This window comes from Sinocyclocheilus rhinocerous, unplaced genomic scaffold (assembly GCF_001515625.1).
Source record: "Sinocyclocheilus rhinocerous isolate Xijiao unplaced genomic scaffold, SAMN03320098_v1.1 scaffold5091, whole genome shotgun sequence".
NCBI classification, from domain to species: Eukaryota; Metazoa; Chordata; class Actinopteri; order Cypriniformes; family Cyprinidae; genus Sinocyclocheilus; species Sinocyclocheilus rhinocerous.
In genome coordinates, this window is record NW_015631179.1 from 48,617 (window position 1) to 67,692 (window position 19,076).

A 19,076-nucleotide genomic window follows, 5' to 3' on the forward strand; every position below is an offset into this window, starting at 1 on the left:
ACAATAAGAATTTTTTACAAATAAGGCATTTTACTTTCTAAAAAAGTATAAACTATTAATCAGATGACAAAAGACATGTAGAAGACGTACAACCTGTTTTTCAACAACGTTTTGATCATGCTGATCATTTAAAGGCCTTAGAAAATGTAATTTAATTTAACCTTTTTTTCAAAAGGTTGTTGCAAGTTTAGCAAAACAGACAAATCTTCACAAAACAAAAGTCCAAAAATGTTACCCTAAGGAGTTCTTTTTGCCCAATCTGAGCCTTAAAAATGTTGAATCAGTCACATTAAATTATTTCTGACTATATCCAAACCAGTTCATTTAGATGTTACCACATCATTTAAGTTACCTGTAAAAGAGAAAAGTTTGTTGACTACTTTACAAAACAAAAGAAAACAGTCTGAATTCATAAGACAAACATGTGCAACTAATGCTTATAAAAACCAGGCCAGTCGTGTACAAAGATGTCATAAAAAGTCTTTTAAAATCACAGGCCCAATATAAAAGCCTTGAAGAGTGACAATGCCTCCAACCGAGCTGCCACCCTCGGCGGACACACTTCACCGTAGCCACTGTGCTTTCCACGTCAGTGTGACCTTTCACAATATCATCTCTCTCTGAAGATCTCACTGTGAGGAGTGGCGATGCGGAAAGGGCCAGACCTAAAGACCGGTGCCGACCCGAGGTGAAAACGGGCATCTTGTCCTGATAAATCATGGTGTAATGAGCCCTTCATTGTGCCTGGCATTGTGCTCCAGCACTCCCGCAGTCTGCCACTTTTTGCCTGTTAAGCTGACAGGAATAATGAACTGGCTGCTTTGAACTGGCCTCACAATATTGACTGGTTGCACACAGCAGATGTCTCCAGCTAAAGCAACTGGTAAATGCACATTAGGTTAACCAATTTCTATGGTTCAGCCCAGTGTATGAAATTAAAGATGTGTTAGAGGGTCAATATGAAAGTGAGGTAGTAGAAGTTGACTTTGTCCTGTCTGATAAAATCAAAGACTTTAATCCAGTGACATATTAATTCTTAAAATCATCATACTACATATGTTTATCTTAAAAAAATAGGATCATAAAATATTTTTTTTACTACTGCTCAAAACTATTTTACATAACAGATGTTTATAAATAATAAATAGAATATATGTAAGTATCAGTTATGTGGAATAGCTTACAGCGGAAAATAAAAAATGAAAATTATATATATATATATATATATATATATATATATATAAAACATTCTGAATTCATAAGACAAACATGTGCAACTAATGCTTATAAAAACCAGGCCAGTCGTGTACAAAGATGTCATAAAAAGTCTTTTAAAATCACAGGCCCAATATAAAAGCCTTGAAGAGTGACAATGCCTCCAACCGAGCTGCCACCCTCGGCGGACACACTTCACCGTAGCCACTGTGCTTTCCACGTCAGTGTGACCTTTCACAATATCATCTCTCTCTGAAGATCTCACTGTGAGGAGTGGCGATGCGGAAAGGGCCAGACCTAAAGACCGGTGCCGACCCGAGGTGAAAACGGGCATCTTGTCCTGATAAATCATGGTGTAATGAGCCCTTCATTGTGCCTGGCATTGTGCTCCAGCACTCCCGCAGTCTGCCACTTTTTGCCTGTTAAGCTGACAGGAATAATGAACTGGCTGCTTTGAACTGGCCTCACAATATTGACTGGTTGCACACAGCAGATGTCTCCAGCTAAAGCAACTGGTAAATGCACATTAGGTTAACAAAAGGTGCCTTTGCTTTTAGGGGGTGGGAGGTGCGGCCACTGGGGGTGTGTTAAAGTTTTTTTGCAGGGGGTGCTGGGGAGATCGGGGCGTAGGTGCAGTCAACAGACAGACAGGGAGCTTCATTTTAAAACAATTCATTTGTCAAAGTGGCCATTCAGCCCGGGCTCTGCTTTGTGCGGGTGAAGCGTTTGTGGGTGTGTGTCTGGCTAAAAGCGGGGCCAGCCTGTGCTGTTTCGATGACTGAAGAGAGCGAAGGAGATGCCAGCACGCAGCACATATGCTAATCGGCAAACTTTTGGCTTTCCTGCATTTTGTGAGAACAGCAATTTGCTCCCCTAATTACCATCAAAATTAGAAAGACTGATAAAACATACAGTTTTCAGCAAAACCCTCTTGGTGGTTTAAAAGGGGGCACTTTCTGGGAAGGATTTATATTATCATGGAGACAAATCACAGTTTTTGGTAACCAAATGTGAGCTCAAAGGCATTATACTATTCAGTCACTTGTTGGTCTACTACTACACTGTAAAAAATATGTTTTTAAACTTAAACAGAGATAAAACAAAAAATTAATAAAACAAAGATTACTGGAGTAAGTTTTAAAAGAAAATACTATTTCAGTCTTTCTATTTCAATCTTCTATTTCTAAATGAAAATGAAAAATGTTGCCTTGGCAACTAGCTGAAGAAAAGATATTTTATTTCAGTTGACATTTATTTTATTTAAAGTAACGTATATGTGTTCTTTTATTATTTTAGTTTTAGTTTAGTTAAATATAATAACCTTGATGTACAGGAAATATCAAATAAAGTAAATATACACTACTGAAATGTTATTTCAAACATCAATGTCCATTTTTTAATAACATATTAAGTAATGAATTGAATTCTATTGCAATTATATATATCAGTTTTCCTCTAAATGAATTAAATTCTCAGTATTTTAATAGTCTACTCTATTCTAAAGTCATGCAAAGTTTACGGCATATATGTCCCAGTGACAATGTGCTATTGTTGCCAATTTAGATAAAGAATAAAAATATGCATTTACCTCACATCCCAAAACACAGTCGTGTGAGTTTAGTTAAATACATTTCAAATACAAGGATATTAAAAACTTAAAAGCCATTCAAATTCGTTTGTACAAAAATATAGAATATTTTAGAAACTAAATGTGAAACATCAATGCACAACTTTTTTGACGTGCTAAGCTATCAATCTGTGTGCATGCAACGATACATGAAAAAGACAGATACAGGATGGCAAAAAAGCCAAAACAGTTTTTGTAAACATCATATTCATTACATACAATTACATTCACTATCGTCCTAATAATGACTATTACCTATCATTACTACATATCATTATCATTAATATGATTTTGAACACAGAGGCTGAAAGCGCCAGCGTCTGCGTGGAGAAAGCCTGATTTAAAGCGTGACCGTCGTAATGGTGCTGTAATAGGCCGTGACTAAACACGCTCACGGGTACCAGCTCAGACACACAGAGAGGCACATTGCAGCAAGATCTACGGCAGGCCAGCGCTGATTAGCATATAATTGCTGCCATTGTATTTGACATGGAGAATTGAGAACCAGCTTGGTGGCAATATGTCCATTCGTCCCAATAACAGGGGACACGACATATGGAGAACAGACTGAGGAGACTAGACTGTAAAAATACATACTGAGAGCTGTTTACTATTATAAAACGGATAGTTCCGGTCCTTGATTCTGATTGGTTGAGCCGCGTTTGAAGCTGTTGTAAATTACACTAGCCCCATGAAGGGGCTTCTTCTTGGGGCTTATTGCTTTATTTTCTACCTGATCTGGCTCTTAAAGATAATTGTATTAAACTAAATGGATTCAGTCACATTAAAACCATTTTAGGTTGTTTTTGATAAAACAGTTTACAGTCAGTTATCCAAGGTCTGAATAAAATCATTCATTCAAGTAAATAAGTAAGTAAGTAAATCAGTCAATCAATAAATAGATAAATAAAGATGGACAGGTAACAAAAATGTTGTATCTAAACTGGTTCTATTCAAAATAAATTATGTCTTAATCAATAACACTGTATTAGTTTACATCAACAAAAGTAATTGTTAAGGTTCAGGTTAATCTCTTTAAGGTAAAACTGCTACTTTTTTACATTTTACATTCTACTTAATTCTTCTAGCATGATAGAAATCTATATATCAGTTGGTAAAAAAAAATGCACATAAATGCATATAAATAAGTCTTGTTCAATGAACCAGAACTGTGAACTCTGAGATATTCAGATCGCAAACCATGAATTTGAGATTATAAATATTTGATAAGATTATAACTATCTGCTTCTTGAGGCGATATAAATGATAATTCGGCCCCCTCCCCTCACACATACACTTTTCAACAGTTTCTTTTAAATTCTAAATCTCTTTTAAATCGCACATTTCTTTCTTTCGCTCTTGTCTCAGTGACTCTTTTCGGTGACCCGACTCAAAGGGAGAGAAGCTACGTCTTTCCCCCCTTTACGTTCCTCTCATGCGACAGCTGAGCGAGTGAGTGTGTGTGTGGAAAAAAGAGAAAGAGAAAGAGAGGGAAAGAGAAATACAGCCCGGCACTGAATGACCTGACCACTGGTGACAAAGAAGGATTGGTCACGCTGGCTTGTGAGTAATGGGGCAAAGAGAAATGCTTGTGTGTGTGTGTGTGTGTGTGTGTGTGTTTGTAATGATTCGCTTGCTTTGACACAGTTAAACTGGTTCCGTCTCAACACCAGATGTAACACAACTAAGAGGAATCAAGCCATATGCACAGGTGTATTAAACTTTCTCTCACGCTGTCTCTGAATAATTGTAAAATTATCAAAGAAGAATTTCATGGGATGCCTCATGTTTGCACACATGTATGAAAACATAATCAAGAAATAGATGCAGAGTTGTATGTTTAGCACGCTGTTGGAGAGCTCATATTTACGAAACAATATGATAATAACATCTTTCAGTATCATTCAGACATTAAAGCATACTCAAAATGCACAAGCATTAACTGTGAAAACTGTGCAATTGAGTAGTTTAATATGCAGAAAATTGGACAATAATCGATACACTGACCAATATAAACAATAAGACTGATCACATACAAACACTCATGAAAATGCTCACCTTAGAAGCCCAGATCTGTATCTGCTTCAAATGACAACGAGCATCATGTACAGTCGAAAACAATCGGACAATCGAACAACTGGAACATAAACACAAGCCTATGGTCAACGTTCTTTTATACAAGTTAAATGGAAAATACTATAACGAAGAATAAAGAAATAAAAAAATGAATGTGTGCCATACATAAAATCTGGCAGACTCTGAAATAAATAAATAAATAAATAAATAATTGTGTTTATCAATAGGTACTAGAAACAATTTATTAGCTTAAATATATCAAGCTACTTTACTTATTGACCCAACACCAATAACTCTTAAAAATCAGTCATGCATACTAGCAAGTGCCACTTACATTTTCTTCAGAAAAAATACAAATCTAGTTTATTGTGTTCAAAATGAAGTAAAACAGTAGGAAAGAGAGAAAAGTATTGTGCTCCACGTGAGCAACAGCTTATTTTGATGAATTTTGGCTGTGTTTAGTAATGAGCATATATGTTGTTTATTGTATAAATGTGAGGGAGGTCACATTCTCCACGGACATCCTTTAAGATGAGCGGCACATAGCAGGATTGTTATTCTCTCTCTTTGTCCTCAGCGACTCCACAAGGGTTGAGGAAGGCACATAAGGGCCTGTCACAGGTAGAGCAGAATAGGGATGGCTCCTCTGAAATAACCCTTGCCCCCATGCTTGATTGCCCCCTTATTGACACTCACTCTCAAGTCCACAATAGCGGTCCTCAGACACTGTTGAATAGACTTACTCCTGACGGCCCGCCTCCCAGCCACTCTCGCCCTAATCCAATCCCCCAACCTGCACGACTGGGCCAAAGATATCCCAGAGACCCCTTGTTCTTCTGTGGATTTGAGTCTTGAGGACTGAGTCTATCTGACTTATGAAAGTAAAGTAATGCAATCACACTCAGATATGCACACAAATTGAAGGAGATATTTCTTTAAAGGCGAAAAATAAATAAATAAATATCAATGTTCAAAAGAACTTTCTGAGACCAACTTGGTGTTGAAATCATTATGTACATGGAAGATGTATTGGTTACAGTTTACTTAAAGCCTTTATATATAATGCATTATAAAAGTAGTTTTAATGCATTCGTTATGCCTTGTAATGCACCTTATAATGAATTGTATGATCTCATGAATAACTGTAACCAAAGTTAGGGCTGCACGATTATGACAAAAATCATAATTGTCAATTATTCCCTTGAAATTGTAATTGCGATTATTGATTACGATTATCACAATTTACATTGAATGATGTTTTAAATAACTTTATACCATTGTTTGAAGCAACTGCATGCCATATTTTTATATGAAAATAACCTAATAACACTACTGAAAAACTTTGAGTGCTTTTCTATAGCATTAAACCTCAAATGTCAACTAAACATTGGGTTGGTTTCTTCCTTAAATAAAAAAAAAGTAAAACTATGCATGGTAATATAATGTTATACAAAAACTATCACAACATGATTTTCTGTAAAATCTGCTAACTCCAACACCCAAAACCTGTTTGGACTTTTACCAACTAGCGTCAACCCATCCAGACTGCAAATCTGTGCAAAAGTTGTAATAATAAATAATCCAATTAAAAAAATAATAATAACCCAACAAAGTTCATGTAAATACTTTAAACTGTTTCATATTTTGCCCATTAACCCATTTTCTCTCTGCATGTAAACACCTTTATTCTGCATATGTTTGGACACCAAAATTGGAGGGGAAAAAAGAACATTTCAAATATCATGTAGTAAACAAGGTTTTCATAAGTTATCGCGTTTCAAGAAGAAGCAAAAGTTATCAGCATAATGTTGCAAATGCGCTCACATGTCGTACACTCAGGCTATTGGAATTTTCAATTAGACGAAGAGCCAAGAAGAACGTTTGCAGTGTCTGCGTTCAATAAAACTTAGATTACCCAACTTCAAATCCACTTCAGCACACTTGTGCCGCAATAAAGCCTGTGAAAGTGTGCATAGAGGTAATGACGGGCCTTAATTAGAAACGTCACTTTCCCATCATGCTCCTCTCCTGCAGATTAACCCCTGAACAATTCCAATCAACAACCTCAGTCTGATGAGGGTCACAATTGACCTGCATGTTGGAAAGCCTCTACTCACACTCCTGGTGTCAATGGAGGGATCCCATTAGATACAATGACGGTGTGCTTTATAATGGGACAGAAGCCAATTTTAAAGCCGCCTTCTTTGTCTAATCAGGACAGGCTCACTGTCATTAGTTTCCACTCTGTGTGGAAGAATGGCCGGAGTCAGCTGAAGACTCCTTAGGGCTCTATGTCAGTCTAATGAACTGAGGCTCTTTGTGGCGGTGTTGGGTTTATTATTTGGTTCAGAGACCAGGGCAAAAAGAGAGTGCTTCAAGAAGGAGGATTGGCTGGCAAAACTGCCCTGAAAACCCCTCCAATGCTGCTGTTTATATAAGATTGCAACACAATCTTGCTACTATTACTGATAGAAGCCAATGGACAAAAACAGCTCAGCTTTGTGTTTATTTAGGGTTGATTTGTTAAATGTTGTTATGGGGAATATTAAATACAAGTTTAGTTCTGTATAAATATAATGGAGCATAAATTATAGAATTTATAATGTACATGATCTTTGTTGATCATTTCATGTTTCTATATTCATGATTAAATATTTCATTTTCTTTCTTTCTGGAATTGTCAATTCTAAATAAATATACTCTTATGTTTATAGCAATAAACAATCTATATACTCGCACCTTTTCATGGAATATATGGGTGTTTCTTCAGCTATTGCAGTTTTGAAACACTGCAATATACATGCAAACATCACTGGAGAACTCGTCATTTTGTTCTGTTAATTAATGAAAATTCCCACTATAATGTCTTTTCAACTAAATCTCAAATTACACTACTGCTCAAAAGTTTCAGGTCAGTTACGTTTTTCCTTTTTGTGAGAAGTGTCTTATGCACATCACCAAGGCTGCATTTATTTGATCAGAAATCGAGAAAAAACATAAATATTGTGAAATATTATTAAAAAAAATTTAAAAGTTTTCTATTTGAATGTATTTTAAAATGAAATTTATTCCTCTGATGCAAAGCTGAATTTTCAGCAGCCATTACTCCAGTCTTCAGTGTCACATGAAACAACTCTTACTGACCCCAAACGTTTGAACAGTAGTGTGCTTTTTTAAAGGGGTCATATGATGTTGCTAAAAAAGTACATTATTTTGTGTATTTGGTGTAATGAAATGTGTTTATGCGGTTTAAGGTTCAAAAAACACATTATTTTCCACATACTGTACATTATTGTTTCTCCTCTATGCCCCGCCTTTCTGAAACGCGTTGATTTTACAAAGCTCATCGGTCTGAAAAAGCAAGGTGTGCTCTGATTGGCCAGCTATCTAGTGCGTTGTGATTGGCCGAATACCTCAAGTGTGTGATGGAAAGGTTACGCCCCTTACCATACTATGATGCCGTGTCCCAGCGTGACGAGACAAAACCAATAAAACCCATTATAAACGAGGCATTTGTTGCATCCAGTGGAGACATAATTACTGATTATAATGACTTATACTGTCTTTTTACGCGTTTCGTTGCATCGCGCCGTGTAAACATAAAACCATGTCTGCATTTGCGACCTTCTGTGATGGAAATGATGGTGGTGCAAGTGACATTTTTATGGCAGCCTTTTTTAGCTAGCATTAATTATTCTAAAAAATTAAATATTTTTTGAATAATTGAGCAAAATTACACCTCACAAAAAATATTCTTCTCACAAGTGATATTTACCTTGATTTTGCTTTGTTTGCTTCACACATTACATGTGCACTAACTTCTTAAAAAACAAGAAAAAATGTATGAGGGTCAAACATGTTGGGACAGTCATAATTTTTGAAAATTTCAGTTCTAATGTGATCTCCGTGTAACAAAAAGAAAAAGAAATAAAATCTGTTAACTTTCCAAAAAATCAACCTCTGGCAGATAAACGCATCCAAGTTGAAAAAACACCTATATATGTGGCATCTGATGTAGATTGTTTGCCACTTATGCTGTGTAAAGATGACAAAGAAAAACTTCATGCTGAAAGAGAAATCTGAATTAAATCAAGCAGTTGTAAGTGAAAAGAAACACAAAGCTCACTTCACATGTATCTGAATCTGTGTTAAGAAAATCATTTAAAAAATGCTTACTTAGTATCAGAACTGCAACCTGAAAGTGCTCAAAGTGCAAGTTTACAAAGTTTACAAAGGCAAAGTGTGTAGCGTGTGAGTGTAGCAGGTTGTTCTTGTGTAGCACCATTCATCTCTACAGAGAGGCTGTTCTCAATCCTCTCAGTAAATGTGTGAGAACATGCAATAGCCTCAGACGTATTAGAGAATAATTACACTTGCGCTCTGATGCACTGCCATTCAGGCAGCCCGGACAATATTTCAGGGATTAGAGATGTCAGTGCCATGGGCATCTTCAGAGAAATCAGAGGCACCAGGCTCACATTCTTATGCAAAAGCAGGGAAGTGTTTGGATACTTTGATACAACCCCAGAATCCCCCCCTACACCCCACACACACAGCCTTCAAAAATCTGTTCAATGAGGCCGAGTACACAAAGAAGAGGGAGACAGATGCTCTGCTGAAAGAATCTGCAGCTAGAAATATCATGAGAAAATCATCACTATTACTATCGCTCATTCTCATGGTTGAAGACTTGACTCGTAACTCGTCTTGCACTGTTTTAGCATATAAATCACACCTTTAATGGTATCCTTTTTTAACATTTTAAACATATAAGGCCTATCATTCTATGGTACTTATCAGTGACGTCTTGTAACCCTTGAATCACTGAGGCCAATGACTAAAGCAATGCGTAACAAGATCAGTCAATATAAACTTATGTCAGTGCACATGACCAGTTTCATGAACTGTTGTGCTTTAAAAGCAGGCAGAGCTTTGGTCACACTGGGGTCCTGCCATCAGGGGGCTGCCCACTGCTGTGCCCGAGTGCAAAGTCAGTCAGAGCTCATTAGTACCGTTTGCCTGACTAAAGTACCCGCCTATGAATCTAATGCTGTGCAGTGACCGCAGGGTTCATTACGGCTCACAGCTTTTAACCCGAAATTGTCCGTATCCTGGTTCAAAAGTTCATATCCTCTTCCATTCAAAAAAACAAACAAAAAACAAGATATTGATCATTTGAAAATACACAGATTTTGTGTGTTGTGCTTTTCTTCTTTTGTGGTGCTGGTAAATGAAAGTTGACGGCGTATCAGAAAAGAAGATCTGAAGCTTGCTACTTGTAAAAAATGCTGTTTTCAAAATTTACTGATGGAATGATTTTAAGCAAAGATTATTGGAGTACACTTTACATGAAAATGTTATTTCAGTCCTTCTACTTCAAATATTCATGTTTAAGTAAAAATGTTGGTTTCACTTTATTTTGATGGTACCTTTAAGTCAAGTCAAGTCACCTTTATTTATATAGCGCTTTTAACAATACAAATTGTGTCAAAGCAACTGAACAGCATTAATTAGGAAAATAGTGTGTCAATAATGCAAAATGACAATAGTAAACACTAATTTTTCAGTTAAAGGCAGTTCATCATTGAATTCAGTGATGTCATCATCAGTTCAGTTTAAATAGTATCTTTGCAATAATTTGCAATCAAGTCAACGATATCGCTAGAAATGAAGTGTCCCCAACTAAGCAAGCCAGAGCCGACAGCGGCAAGGAACCAAAACTCCATCGGTGACAGAATGGAGAAAAAAACTTGGGAGAAACCAGGCTCAGTCGGGGGCCAGTGCTCCTCTGACCAGACAAAACCAGCAGTTCAATTTCAGGCTAGCAAAGTCACATTGTGCAGAGGAATCATCTGGTTCCTGTGGTCTTGTCCCGGTGGTCGTCTGAGACATGATTTGTTAAATCAAATGAAAAATTGTGTGTTTGATTGGTCCAGACGCTACACAGATATTAAGCAAACAGTCTAATACTCTGATGAGAGTTAGTAGACATGTAGGTGCAACATTACTTATTGTCAACAGAATGTTCAAAAGGGACCATCAAAATAAAGTGTTACCAAAATGTTACTTGCTGTTTCTTTGTAATAATTTATGAAATTTACAAGATATTTCTGAGTGAAAAATTCAAATCAAATATTTTTCAGTGAATTCAGACAAACGGACGGACAGACAGATGGACGAATGGAGACATTGATAGACAGACAGACAGACAGGCAGACAGGCAGACAGACAAGATAGACTAGATAGATAGATAGATAGATAGATAGATACTTGAATGTTTCAATTGACAACGATAGATAGATAGATATATGACTTAGAGGTGGGCTTTTTGATTTGGGTCAGTAAGCAACAACTTAGCAACCACCCAGATCACCCTAGCAACACCCTAACAACCCCTAACCTTTTCTTCAGAACATGCAAAATTCTATACTATTAAGTAAGTAAAGCTTACATTCACCAAGCCTTACTAGAAAGGACAGTCAAGCACACATTCACAAAAAACACTGAAAAGGCAATGCTTTCCTGCTGTTTTGCTAATGCGTCAAGAGCGCTTCAGTGAGAATTATATGTGAATTAAATTAGGCTTTCTGGGGTTTTTTTCCCTCTAGAAGGTAAAGCAGGGGAGATTAAGGCACTGTGACCAGCCAGCGCTCTGCGGCTCTGACAAAACGCAGACTGACATAAGTACCCACACTCGCTCAAAATCCGATTAAATGTGTCAGCGCAGACCAGGCAACAGGCGCTGGAGTCCCTCTGTCCTTCTCTTAAGTGACTTTCCATTTCTCCTGGCCCTCATCCATACAGACACATCCACACTAACATTACCACCTACTTGGACACAGTTCACAAGTTAAAATCGGAAACGGTTTGAGATGTTTTAAATGTATTTGGCAGATGCGGTCTTTCAAATCCTGCTCTGTGCAATCATTAATTATCCAGTTATTCTGCTGGGACGCAATCATCATTATTGGAGAATTAATTATTAAGTTCTGCATCAGCATACACCACAAGCATTAAATAAAGCAATAATTATGAGGGGCAATATTGATATATCATTCACAAAGTCTACACTGGAGCACATCAGACTCTTATGCACCAAAAAAAACCTTGTGTAGAAGAGTTTTCACTCAGAAATTCCTGGTAAATTTCACAACTGATACAAAGAAACAGCAAGTAACACATTGAATTAAATGTAAAATTTTGATGAAGAAAAACTTGTAAAATGTAGCTAATCTATTAATCTTTGCTTTATTTACAACTTTGAAAAATAATTTTTTACAGTGTGTATGGCTTGTGATGAGACCTTTTTCAGTCAAAAAAGGTGCTGTAGCCACTTAACACAATAAAACATGTTTCTATGTTTTCTGGATTGATAAAAAATTATGTTAAATTACATAATGTAAAAAAAAAAATCAAAGTCAAACTCTATCAGGAACATTTTGTCATCAACGAGCAATTAAATTTGCATTCAGTCATGGACAGAAGTTATGCACAAAAGATCTGCTTCAGGGAAGGCCTAAGCTGTCAGTGAAATTTTAAAAACTGGCCTGTAGAACAGTGAATAGCCTGGCTTGTTCCTGTTTTTGAGACTGGAGAACAATACCTCCAAGTAAAGAGGATTATAACAGCACCTGTTATGCAGCCAGCCAAATAGGAGGGACATCTGAATTTAATAGTCTCAGAAAAATTGTCTCTGCCTTCCCAGTTCTTTTTTCATCCAAACCTGCAGACACGTCGAACGGTGACAACCAATGGAGGGTTCAAGACTGAAGGGCAAAGAAAAAACGTTAATCCCTGCTGTGACCAAACGTGGATTGGCTGCCTGACATATCAAAGAACAGGTGGACCGAGACCAAGCGTACTAAAGGCTTTGTTCAATAGACGTGCGGTTTTTGTAGGGTTATGTTAAATGCAGAGTTAATATCGATTTAATGCTTGTCAGCGGTTCTATATATTTTTTTGGCAATACAAATCCTCTGAACGCTTAGAAAAATAAGGGAAAAAAATCATGCTTTGGAAGAAACGGCTTGCTATATCATCTGATTATTCACGATATATGAAGCTTGTATGGAATGTAACTTCAAAATGTAATTTCAAAGAACTGCAAATCTATTTGTCCTGCTAGATTTAAACAATTTAAAGAATTAATGCACTTACGAAGCACAAAAAATGGAAGATTCCTGTTTGTCTAAGCCAATGTTTTAACTAATAAAAAAGGAGTAAACACTTAACCACCTGCCAGACCCAACACCCAGTAAAACTATCTCAAAAGAACCCTTCATGCATGTGTAATATATTTACTCAGCCCTTCTCTTAACTAGGCAATATTGACACCAGATAATGCGCAAGTTAATCTATTTAGTATATTGTTGTGAAATAAGGGAACTGTGTAAAGAATCTAGACGGCACCGTAGCTGCTCCCCTCTGCACTGTCTGCACTTAAGGTGTTCCGGAGGGGCATAATGTCTTGGAAATGTGCATTTAATGGGTTTAATCAAATCCCACCAGCTGTTTTTAGCCTTTGCTAAAAGGAAAAAAAAAATGTGCCAAGCTTCCACAGCTATTAGAAATTAGCTTCGGTCATCGAGACTAAGCCATGTTTCCAGCTAACCATCTGCTAGTCCACAACAATAGAAGGATTTTCCTCAGCAAAGAAATATGGAATTATAAAAAAATTAAACATAATGTAAAAAGGCTTTGTTTTGGTAATTTGCCTCATCACTTTTGCTTAAGTCGCATTTACAGAATGTGCTTGCTTGCTTGTGTGTGTGTGTGTGTGTGTGTGAGTGTGTGTGTGTGTGCGTCTAAAAAAAACAAAATAGCTGGTCCAGACAAGTTTGCTAACTCTCAAATAAACTCTTTTCGGATATACCCTAAAGGAATAATTGTTTTGTAAGGAGAGTAAATAATGTCTGTATTCACTTCTCAAAATCCTGTTGTAGGGATAGAGTAATTATAATTACCTTAATTTAAGTACAATAGAAATCTATGGGAAGTCCCTAATTAGATCCCGATGACCGAACATGTCTGTGTGTGCGTGTGTTTTATAGCCTACTTTGGAGCCAAAAAAAATTATAATAATAGTAATAATTAACTGACAAATCTTACTTGTTGGACATCCTCACAGATACAGATAAAATGATTAATAAGAAGTATCCTAATGGTAAAAGGATATAGCCACAAAAATGTAAATGGAGATAACTTTAAGGGATAAATATGATCTTGGTGGCAATTTGGAGTCCTTTGATATGGTTAAACTGAGCATGCTAAACATTAGTAATGTAAGGTATTGAGAAGCTTTATTTTTTATACGCTTTATTTTTTTTATATCCATTTAGTTTATTTAGTCCATTTGACATTGTCCTTACTATTGATATTTACACATGAACTGTTAAAATTTAAAAGGAAAAAAATGACGATAAAGATTAAAAGCTGAGAGTTGTAAATAAATAAATAAATAAATACGATCTACTAGTACATTCAAAATAAGATCTATGAGAGGCATTATGCTTGAGTGCTTCAAAAAGAGTTTATGCTTGGAGGAGTGAAACCTCCACGCTATAAAGCGTTACGAACACATGAAACTTTCAAGACTTTTGCAACACGTAGTAAAAAAACAAAAACGATTCTTGAAAGATAAACGGCGGAGATGAGAGTTTTAAACCGGGTGCGCTTGTACGAACGAACATTTTCGGTCACTGCGCAGCAGCGTGTTGTTGTTTTACCTATATTATTTTATTATTGTTACTTTTTATTATATTATTTTTGTCTTAATTAACTGAAAGGACCAACCCTAAAAATGAAGCTTTGAGTCATCCGTTCACGAGGAGGACTTGCGTGTGTCAAGTCTCTCATATCAGTTAAATACGAGTTTAAATGCACCTCTTACGCATGCGTTTCAAATCACATATGCACTTTTATTCAAGAAGTTAAACTGGCAGAAAAAGCCTAGTCGTCTATAGAAACAGAGATCGGTGTGTTTTTGTGTCAGAGATCTTTGTGAGGGTAGAAGAAAGCGAGGCGCGAGCAGCTGAGGGTGACGGTTCACGGTTCAAACGGAGCTGCACACGTCTCGTGAGCGTGTGTAAAGTGAGGCCCCAGCAAACGTGAATGAAGACTTGCCCGGTTTCAAACACGGGGGATATATCTAACACATCTGTCATGGCGATTCAACCACAAATCCATTTAAAGCTGTACTCCGTGACAGAGCCCAGATTAGATTTCAGTAGAAGTATACAGCATACAGCATACAGCATAAATGATTATTAAATTGGGGTTTAATCGGGAGGTTCTTGACAGCCAAAGGAACGGCATAAAACAGGATAAGAACTGTGCATAGCCTAAAAACCATTTGCCTGTTTTATTTTACATATTTATGTATAAAGTTTCCACTAAGCACGTTTCAGACTCTATAGCAATTCTATTTTAAAAATGCATTATAGATTTATATTTAGTCACTGATATGAATCCGAAAACAATGCTCACACTAAAAAATAAATACTTTTGTAAATTACTCTGTATTCATATTGTGTGTCGTAAATTAAAAATACATTTGCAAAAGAGTATATATTTACGACACGAGTAAATTGGCTACATAATCTCGCTTGTGCTGTAAATAAATAAATAAATAGTTTGTCGATATGCAAAATTTATGACTACATCTTCTTTGTTAAGCGGCATGCCCCGGCCATTCAAATCTTATGAAGTCTAATCCAATCATAAATTGCTCTATCGGACCAATCAGGCACCTCCGACGCATCATTCAATGGGACTCAAGCGGAGGACTTTATTGAGTCTCATTGTTGTGGCTGTCAGTCCTCAAAGGACCCTTACTGGGGCCTAGATATAAAGGACCCCTTCCCAAACGGAGACGTCCAGAAGCATATCGCCTCTCGTTCAGTTCAGAGCTTGGCAGAAGAGACTTTTCTAATCCTAACAGGAGTAGCCGTATTTTCGCATTAAGATAGCCGGGACAATGATGATCCCCAGTGTTATTGCACCACCTGCAATATATTCAGCATTTATGCATCCTGCAGCATCGTTGCATTCACCTTTCCCGGCTCACCCGAGCTTTCTGGTGGAGGATCTCCTGCGCATCAACAGACCCAGCGGTTACCTGAACCAGGACGCGCACTCGCCATGCGCCTCTCCTCCTACTTCAACACCTCTTTCCATCCCGGATAACTTCAGGCTATTGGACAGAGTCAGCCTCAGCATCACGGAGAAACATGGACCTTGCTCCCCGAAAACGCCAGTGTCTAGCAAGGATCCAACCTACCTCAAGTTTGGGGTGAGTGCCATCTTGGCACCGTCACCAAAGAAAGGTGAGTGTTTTAAATGAACCTAATATTTCCAATAATAATGACAAAGTATAAGTTAATACAGCACTAACTTCTGTTTGCTTCTCTGTTTTAGCCACATCTCCACCGTCCGTTCACGGCATGCTTCCCACAGCATTCTCGGTGCCTTATTTTGATGGTTCATTCTGCCCTTTCGTCCGTTCCTCATACTTCCCTGGTGCGTATTCAGATTGAAATGCTTGTAGAGTTCACTTAAGTGGTTTGAATTCAGTCAACACTGTGGGTAGAGAGAGAGGTAAAAGAATTAGAATTTAGTTTAATCGACTGCCAGCGTGAGGTTCTTCTCCTCTTTAAGTCCTCAAATTACTAGCGCTTTTGGCGCAGGTCTTTCCCACAGTGAGGGAACAGTTCGGCCTGCTGACTGCCAACAATGCCGTCAGCACCATGACCAATCTGGTCAGCTCCCTCCGGGGCAAACCACCCACAAACCCGCCAAAGATAGACTTTTAACCAGCGACAGAGGGGCGTTTACCAGTCATGGACTAATTTGCCCATTAGGAGCCATTGAGCGGTTTCAATATTCTCACAAGACCGCATAGAGTGTGATTGGTGTTTGTGGAAAGAGTTGCAAAAGTACAATATCGAGAGCTGTGCGTTTAGAATGGAGAGCGAGAAATCAGAAAAATCGACAAAATCGCCGACAAAAAGCATTGAAAATGTAGTTGCAGTTGCCAAACATCAACTTCATCTCACTGCGTGCCAGACACACTTCGGTTTGGACGTGCTCTACATAACAGGCTATTTAAAATGCGAGCTTAAAATGCTCGTTTGAGGCATTAAATGTCTATAGTCTATTCTTTTATCGACGCCAAATGATAATAGAGCAGGACTCTTTTCACTGCGCGCGCTGAATACCTTAACAAAACAACTTGAGCGCTCTCAACTGCTTTTCGTGTTCATTTAATGAAAATTATTTGAGGGCAAAAAACGCGGTCCCCGGTCATCAGTATTCCGGCATGCAGTTGCGTTCAGTTTGAAAGTGTAAATCTCCCTTTTGTGGCAATAATATATGGCCTTAGCCGTCTGTCCGGAGTCTTTTCTCAGCCAGTTCATTACTACACAATTACCGTTCACGGTATATTAACTCCTCTGTCCTTCACTGGGAGGCTCGTAGAAAAGGATACTCTGCCTTTTTACCATACCAATGCAGCGTGGATCCGACCCATGTGCTAATTAGTCACCTCGTGCCATTTCACTCAAAACATTTCAAGAGAATACATTCAAAATAATGATTATAATGAAGAAAAGATTTATTTCTCCCTGATCATTCAGCACTCTAGATTGTCCCTGGGAAAAGCAACACCCAATTGCCCTTAGTAACGCAACGTTAACTTTTAGCCTCCTGGGCGAAACAAAATAAAACTCTTTGAAAGTGTTGTGATGCCCATGAATGTGTGCATGAATGCATTATTTACTTTATGTACTTGTCTCTTGTAACAGCTCCTGCATCTGTTGTACCCATTCCTGGAACTTTTTCCTGGCCTCTTGCTGCGAGAGGGAAGCCCAGAAGAGGGATGCTCCGCCGGGCAGTGTTTTCTGATGTGCAGCGCAAAGCTCTGGAGAAAATGTTCCAAAAACAAAAATACATCAGTAAGCCAGATAGGAAAAAACTCGCAGGGAAACTCGGACTAAAAGATTCACAGGTGAATATAAGAGTGGAAAACTATTATACTCATCTAATAATTTAAATACAAATAGGCATATGATATAATTCACATTATTTACGCTAAAACCCCAACACCCAATTGCCCTTAGTAACGCAACGTTAACTTTTAGCCTCCTGGGCGAAACAAAATAAAACTCTTTGAAAGTGTTGTGATGCCCATGAATGTGTGCATGAATGCATTATTTACTTTATGTACTTGTCTCTTGTAACAGCTCCTGCATCTGTTGTACCCATTCCTGGAACTTTTTCCTGGCCTCTTGCTGCGAGAGGGAAGCCCAGAAGAGGGATGCTCCGCCGGGCAGTGTTTTCTGATGTGCAGCGCAAAGCTCTGGAGAAAATGTTCCAAAAGCAAAAATACATCAGTAAGCCAGATAGGAAAAAACTCGCAGGGAAACTCGGACTAAAAGATTCACAGGTGAATATAAGAGTGGAAAACTATTATACTCATCTAATAATTTAAATACAAATAGGCATATGATATAATTCACATTATTTACGCTAAAACCCCAATTTAAATATATAAAATAAATTATACACATTTTATACACTTTCCATTTCAACTTCTCTGTTGGCTTCAATTATTAATGATAGAATCTCTTCAAACAGGTCAAAATCTGGTTCCAGAACCGGCGAATGAAATGGAGAAACTCCAAGGAGAGGGAGCTGCTGTCTTCCGGCGGTTGCCGAGAACAAACCCTGCCAACCAAAACAAATCCTCACCCAGATCTCAGCGACGTGGTTAAAAAGTCTTCTGAGGATGAGGAAGATGAAGATGACGCTTGCGCTACATCACACTTCTGTCAACTTTCAAACAGCACCGATTCCAGCATTTCATTCAAACACTCGGACTTTTCTGAATCAGAGGATGAAATAACAGTTTCATAAGCAACTTAATCAGCTGTATAATGTATGTATTCAAGCACAAGTGTACGCCAAAACCAAGCTGTGGTTTTATTGGCGTATAATTTCACTTCTACGTTCGAATGAGTGTTTGTAGCAAATCTTTTCCACATCACTTTATAATTACTTATTTGGAAATTCTTCGCAAAATGATTTTGCTGTGGTGCACAGCTTTTTGGGGGGAACTGTACAGTATTTTGTACAAATATTTTTGTATGGATATTTTATACCA

At 37.6% G+C, this 19,076-nt stretch overlaps 1 protein-coding gene across 1 annotated transcript; it reads left to right on the top strand.

Annotated features, from left to right (window-relative positions):
- The first annotated feature begins 15,893 nt into the window (after window positions 1-15,893).
- On the top strand, window positions 15,894-18,829 carry LOC107741647 (homeobox protein DBX1-A-like). Its single transcript, XM_016554401.1, has 4 exons — window positions 15,894-16,242; window positions 16,334-16,435; window positions 17,719-17,921; window positions 18,551-18,829. The coding sequence occupies exons 1-4, from the start codon at window positions 15,894-15,896 to the stop codon at window positions 18,827-18,829; spliced, it is 933 nt and encodes a 310-aa protein (XP_016409887.1).
- The last annotated feature ends 247 nt before the right edge of the window (window positions 18,830-19,076 follow it).